Source organism: Octopus sinensis, unplaced genomic scaffold (assembly GCF_006345805.1).
Source record: "Octopus sinensis unplaced genomic scaffold, ASM634580v1 Contig13397, whole genome shotgun sequence".
NCBI classification, from domain to species: domain Eukaryota; kingdom Metazoa; phylum Mollusca; class Cephalopoda; order Octopoda; family Octopodidae; genus Octopus; species Octopus sinensis.
Genome location: NW_021832920.1, coordinates 12,501 through 20,000, shown reverse-complemented (window position 1 = coordinate 20,000; position 7,500 = coordinate 12,501). Strand labels below are relative to the sequence as shown.

The window sequence follows — 7,500 nt, the reverse complement described above, 5'->3', positions numbered from 1 at the left end:
TTATTAAGCACTAGCAGTATCGCCCGGCGTTGCTCGGGTTTGTAAGGGAAATAACTTTAAAGCATTTTTAGAGAGTTATAGCCAAAAAATAGCAAAAAATGCATTAAAATTGGAAAACAAATGATGGTAATTTTTTTTTAAATCGTTGACTCATCGTAGACATTTTTAGAGAGTTACTTCCCTTTATTAAAAAAAATATGCATTAAAATGGAAAAATTTGATGGTAAATTATTTTTAAAATCGTAGACTCATTGTAGACGCGCGCTAATACCCAGAAGGGCTCGATATGAATCACGACTATAAGATACCCGGTTTTGGTTAAACTTCATCGCAAAATGTGGGAGTAGTTAGGAATCTAAATCGGAGTAGACAGACACACAACCTTTCTTTTATATATAAAGGTTTCGTAAAAAAAATAACATTGAAAATACCTACCCATGTAAAATAAAGATATATCTCTACTCTGTGTGTGCGTGTGTGTATTTGTGTGTGTTGTGTGTGTGTGTGTGTATGTGTGTGTGTGTGTATGCATGTGTGTGTTTGTGTGTGGTACTTTGATGATGTCGGAATTTGAAAGAAACCCGACTAGACTTGTAAGTGCCATAGTCTAAATCAGTGTTCTCAGCTCCTTACCCTTTTTTTTTATCTATTGACCCCTTGCATTATTATTTTATTGTGGTGGACCCTCATAGCCATTCAATGTTTAAAAACTAGTTTAACAAAAACTCCTTTCAAAATCCCTATTTTGTTCTTCACTCATTCGTTTGTAGTTGGTTGAACAATGTAAAATGGTAAAGAAAGAAACCCAGCTGTTTCTTGCAATACATATCAATGCACACATGGAGCCCTTAAAATATTATTGTCAACCCCAATTTACTATTCTGTTGCGTGGACCCCCCCCCTCGCCCCACTCCATCTTAATGGACTCACAGGGGTCACACAGACCCCGTTGAGACTCACTGATATGAATAAACAAATATCTCCACGCTTATGTTGGCCTTCTGAAAACTCTGCATTGTGGTTCTCCCAGATTTGTAAATGGGATACCATACGATAAGCTTGCTGCCTAACGACATGGTTCCGGGTTCAGTCCCACCGTCTGGCACCTTGGGCAAGTGTCTTCTACATTAGCCGGGTCGACCAAGCTTTTGTGAGTGGATTTGGTAGACGATAACTGAGAGAAGCCCGTCGTGTATATATATATATATATATATATATATATATATATATATATATATATATATATATATATATATATATATATATATATATATATATATTTATATATATATATTTATATATGGTGTGTGGTGTGTGTGTGTGCCTTTGTGTCTGTGTTTGTCTTCCATCACCGTCTGACAAAGAGGCCAATAGAAAAGTACAAGACTTTTTAAAAATCCCTTCAATGCGGTGTTCTAGCATGGCCGCAGTCAAATAACAGAAATAAGTAAAAGATTAAAGATATATATATATAATATATATAATATATATATATTACTGTGATGTACTTGCATAGCAAGTGACTTGATCCAAGCTCGTGTGTTGAAAAGAAAACAAATGCAGCGTGGAAGGTGTTTATAACCCATTTAAGAAACACGCAAAACCGTTAGATTCACTTCAACATTTAAATTTAATTGGTACCAAAATATTTTCGTTTTCTCAGTGAACAGGTCGCGGTTTCAAATCGTATACATATATGTTATTATATGCATAATCATGTAATTCTCACAAGCGTACATATATAAATGGCGGACTCTTCTTCGATGAAATTGTTCTTGCAAAGTTTAACTGAATCATGATATATATATATATATATATATATTTCTTTATTGCCCACAAGGGGCTAAACACAGAGAGGGGACAAACAAGGACAGACAAACGGATTAAGTCGATTACATCGACCCCAGTGCGAAACTGGTACTTTATTTATCGACCCCGAAAGGATGAAAGGCAAAGTCGACCTCGGCGGAATTTGAACTCAGAACGTAACGGCAGACGAAATACGGCTACGCATCTCGCCCGGCATGCTAACATTTCTGCCAGCTCGCCGCCTTCAAATATATATATAATATTATATAATATATATTATATATATATATATATATGTATGTGTGTGTGTGTATGTGTGTGTGTGTTTGTGTTTGTGTGTGTGTCGTGTTGTGTGTGTGTGTGTGTGTGTTTGTGGTGTGTGTTTATGTATTAATGTTTCGCTTAGTCATACCAATGCTAATAACCAATGATTAGAACTCAATGTACGAGTGGGCTCTGAAAAGTCCCTAGCTTTGGATAAAAGAAATATAGGAAGATAAGTTAATTATGATTTTATTCAACACTAGCAGTATCACCCGGCGTTGCTCGGGTTTGTAAGGGAAATAACTATAAAGCATTTTTAGAGAGTTATAGCCCAAAAATAGCAAAAAATGGGAAAAAATGATGGTAAATTTTTTTTGAGAGTTAAAAGGTCGAATTGCGTCCCCTAGACAGTCTGTGGTTTGTGTTTCTGATTCTCGACCCCATGTCGAATTTATCGATCTTTTTCAGAACTGGGGGAACTTTTCAAAATTTTCGCTGCGTTAGTTTTGAATTATGACATTGGGCTATGTGTGTATCAAGTTTCATCAGAATCGGTTGAAAGCCGTGGTCAGGGTGAGGGTACAACCTAATAGACACACAGACACACACACAGACAAACTGCTGTTTATATAGAGAGAGATATTCCCCTCTCAGATAGATTCACACACTTATTGTAGTGGTCTTCCGGTGTTTCTAAGCCTTGCAAAAGAACTTGGAATGCTGGACCTCCAACCAGGCCTTTCAAGATACCTTTAAAGCCAGGAACTTTTCAACACCCTCACAGAATACAGCGTTAGGTGAGTACAGAGCGTAATATGAAATTAAATAAATGATTAAGGAACAGAGATTATCTAGACAATTTTCATGAGCTTACAACTGTTTCTGCCGTGAGAACAGAGAGCTGAGTGGTTGTTAACCACCATATAGCTTCCTCGGAGCTTCGAGGAAGCTATAAGGTGAAGTAGAAGCGTATCAGATGATGCTCAAGCACTTAGCTCTGAGAGCACCGCAACTTTCAGCAGAAACGGCGGTAAGCTAATGAAATTATTTCTGTAATTCCCCATCCCTTGTCATTTAATTCCATATATATATATATATATATATTTCTTCTAAACTATGTCATTGTAAGAAAAAAATTTTTAATATTCTTCAGACATATTGACGCAAATATATATATTTTTTAACCTTTAAGCCTTCTGTAGTTTTTTCACTTTTTACTATTTTCTATATATTCAACCACGTGCTTTCACAAACCAAATTTCTTATCTCTCTCTCTCTCTCTCTCTATATATATATATATATATATATATATTAAGGGGAAGAGACATCTATAGACACCTGCTAAGTAAAAGAGACTCAAACAAGGCTAATACATAGGACCGTCGGGGATACAATGAAGGGGGTGGGATTCTTTTGAATGCAGGAGTCAGTGCGTTGAGATACTTACGTTGTTCCTTCGGTGGGGGAGTAGTTGGTGGCGGAGTAGTGGTTGGAGCTATAAAGAAAGAGACGCTGATTAATAATAAGAATAATAACGATGATGATGATGATGATAATAATAATAATAATAATATAATAATAATAATAATAATAATAATAATAATAACTTCTGATCTTAACTGATTGGAAGCTTCTGATCTTAACTGATTGGAAGTGTTATCATGTACATTGTTTTGTCTTGGTATAAAAGATGGGCTACAGCAAATATTCTGCTCAATACCACAGATTTGCTTGTCAGTTGTTTGACCTTAACCAGTTGAGCATGTCCCTTAGTGGCTGACGATATGTGCATCTCTGATCACGAGCAGAAGTAGTGGGGGAGCATCATAGCCATGTGTTGAGAGGGATTCTTTGGGGTTTGAATAATTCACCTCTGGAAACATGGGTGGTTCTTTAAACAATCCTTAAACAATCCTTATTCAGGGACCTTTTGAGCGGGATGGGCTACTCAACCTGAAGAAAATTCTAACTGGGCCCCACCTGCGAGGTCATGTGCTGTTTATCTTGATATGAGATCACCATGTCGCGCACATATGGTTGTGATGCATGTGCCTGGTGTACCTTTATCAGATGGGTAGTCATGATGGGTATAGTGGGCTTCGTATATTTTACCCCAGTGTCACTTTGATGGCATGCACTGCTCTCTCACTCAATAATAATAATAATAATTAATAATATAATAATAATAATAATTTAATAATAATAATAAAACAAAACAATAATAATAATAATAAATGCCCTGATGCAGTACCAGACAGTGGCTCTCATGGCTTCTGATCTTAACTGATTGGAAGTGTTATCATGTACATTGTTTTGTCTAGGTATAAAAGATGGGCTACAGCAAATATTCTACTGAATACCACAGATTTTGCTTATTAGTTGTTTGACCTTAACTAGTTGACCATGTCCCTTTGTGGCTGACGATATGTGCCTCTCTGATCACGAGCAGAAGTAGTTGGATAACATCATAGCCATGTGTTGAGAGGGATTCTTTGGGATTTGAATAAATCACCTCTGGAAACATGGGTGTTTCTTTCAACAACCTTAAACAGCCCTTATTCAGGGACCTTTTGAGCGGGATGGGCTACTCAACCTGAAGAAAATTCTAACTGGGCCCCACCTGCAAGGTCATGTGCTGTTTACCTTGATATGAGATCACCATGTCGCGCACATATGGTTGTGATGCATGTGCCTGGTGTACCCTCTATCAGACGGGTAGTCATGATGGGTATTGGGCTTCGTATATTTTACCCCAGTGTCACTTTGATGGCATGAACTGCTCTCTCACTCACTCCAATAATAATAATAATAATAATAATAATAATGATAATAATAATAATAATAATAATAATAATAATAATAATAAAATAATAATAATTATAATAATAATAATAATAATAAAAATTTCTAGTGGAAGCACAAGGCCTCAAATTTTGGGGGGAAGGGATTAAGTCGATTACATCGACCCCAATTCGTAACTGGTACTGATTTTATCGACCTCAAAAGGATGAAAAGCAAAAACGATCTCGGCGGAATTTGAACTCAGAATGTAATGCCGCGAAACATTTTTTCCCGGCCCAGAAATGATTCTCTCAGTTCGTTGCATTATCAATAATAATAGCAACAACAACAATTGTAATATACTAATAATGTGTGTGTGTGTGTAGGCGCGTAGCCTAGTGGTTAAAACGTCGTACTCGCGATCGTTAGATCTTGGGTTCGATTCTGTGGCCATGTAGCGCGTGGTGTTCTTGAGTAAGACACTTTATTTCACGTTGCTCCAGTCCACTCAGCCTGTAAATGGGTGGCCACCCTGTAATGGACCCTGTATTCCGATCAGGTGGCAGTGGGGGGAGGGGGGACTGATGGCCTGCTGAAGCACCCAGTTGAGAGGGGAGGGGCTCATTCGAAAACTAAAATGATGCAAAGTGCATCGTGACCAGCGATGTATAACAACATCCGAGAGTCTGATCGATCACAAGATCACGTGATACTCTCTCTCTTTCTCTCTCTCTCTCTCTCTCTCTCTCTCTCTCTCTCTCTCTCTCACACACACACACACACACACACGCGCGTGTATGTGTGTCACCATGCGTGTTCATTTTCATCGGTGAGGTTTCGTGAAAGGCAACTAAATACCTGAATTAGAATATAATACACGTGTGTGTGTGTGTGTGTGTGTATGTGTATGTGTGACTGTCTGTATGCATATATATGTGTGTGCGTGCGTCTACTGATGAATACACGTATGCTGATAGATACAAAGGGTGGAGGCGCAATGGCCCAGTGGTTAGGGCAGCGGACTCGAGGTCGTAGGATCGCGGTTTCGATTCCCAGACCGGGCGTTGTGAGTGTTTATTGAGCGAAAACACCTAAAGCTCCACGAGGCTCCGGCAGGGGGTGGTGGTGATCCCTGCTGTACTCTTTCACCACAACTTTCTCTCACTCTACTTCCTGTTTCTGTTGTACCTGTATTTCAAAGGGCCGGCCTTGTCACTCTCTGTGTCACGCTGAATATCCCGAGAACTACATTAAGGGTACACGTGTGTGGAGTGCTCAGCCACTTACACGTTAATTTCACGAGCAGGCTGTTCCGTTGATCGGATCAACCGGAACCCTCGTCGTCGTAACCGACGGAGTGCTTCCAAAAGATACCAAGGGAAGTTTATACTCAGGGAACAAGGGTTGTAAGTTCCGCATTAATTCGCCATATAAATTCTCTTTCTCCTGGACTTTGACGGTAAATTCACATCTGCTGGGCAACTGACGCCTACAACAGCACATGACTTCCGTTTCCAGTCCAACAGAACAATATCAGGTCTATTATGTGTACACAACGTTGTTTTTATTCGACTGTTCTACCAGCATTTTTTTTGGTGTGAATACGTCCTGGTTCCGACATGCCTTTGACGAATATGTCCAAACAAAGTTTCCAATAGGCGCAGGAGTGGCTGTGTGGTAAGTAGCTTGCTAACCAACCACATGGTTCCGGGTTCAGTCCCACTGCGTGGCATCTTGGGCAAGTGTCTTCTGCTATAGCCCCGGGCCGACCAATGCCTTGTGAGTGAATTTGGTAGACGGAAACTGAAAGAAGCCTGTCGTATATATGTATATATATATATATATATATATATATGTGTGTGTGTTTGTGTGTCTGTGTTTGTCCCCCTAGCATTGCTTGACAAGCGATGCTGGTGTGTTTACGTCCCCGTCACTTAGCGGTTCGGCAAAAAGAGACCGATAGAATAAGTACTGGGCTTACAAAGAATAAGTCCCGGGGTCGATTTGCTCGACTAAAGGCGGTGCTCCAGCATGGCCGCAGTCAAATGACTGAAACAAGTAAAAGAGTAATGGATAGCATTGTAAATAGTAACTTAGCGGTTCAGCAAAAGAATAAGTACCGCGTTAGAAAAAAAAAGCACTAGGCTTACAAAGAGTAAGTCCTGGTGGGTGGGTGGGTGTGGGGGTCAATTTGTTCGACTAAAAAAAACCGGTGCTCCAGCATGGCCACAGTGTGATGACTGAAACAAGTAAAACGAATAAAAGAACAACAGAAATACAAAAACCATAAAAAAAAAAGAATAAAAGAGTATACATACGCAGGCAGGCTTTCAACTCTAACTTTTGTTTAACTGTATCCAACAGATCGTAACCCGAAACCATGAAGACACGAGATGAGTCACCCGTGAGGAGTACTAATTCTGGTTTTGAAGCACTATCGCCAACACCAACACCGATTAACATTACGCCCAGTTTTCGTAATGCTTCTGCTTCTTGCACGGCTTCAGGAGGATCCGTCGATACGCCATCTGTGATCAGAATAGCAATTTTCTGAATACCTCTTCGTTTGCTTTTACTGAACATTTCTTCGCGTGCATATCTGATGCCCATCGCAGTTTGTGTGGTCCCACCATTATTATAATCGAA

At 39.3% G+C, this 7,500-nt stretch overlaps 1 protein-coding gene across 1 annotated transcript in view; it reads right to left on the bottom strand.

Annotated features, from left to right (window-relative positions):
• LOC115229655 (collagen alpha-1(XII) chain) overlaps window positions 1-7,500 on the bottom strand; it is an 18,868-nt gene that overhangs the window by 6,790 nt on the left and 4,578 nt on the right. The window contains exons 2-3 of the mRNA XM_029799975.2: window positions 7,173-7,500; window positions 3,521-3,568 (exon numbers count right to left, since the gene is read on the bottom strand). The exon at window positions 7,173-7,500 is cut by the window's right edge and continues 242 nt beyond it. Of these exons, the coding sequence (XP_029655835.2) occupies window positions 3,521-3,568; window positions 7,173-7,500 (376 nt within the window). The remainder of the gene's footprint in view (window positions 1-3,520; window positions 3,569-7,172) is intronic.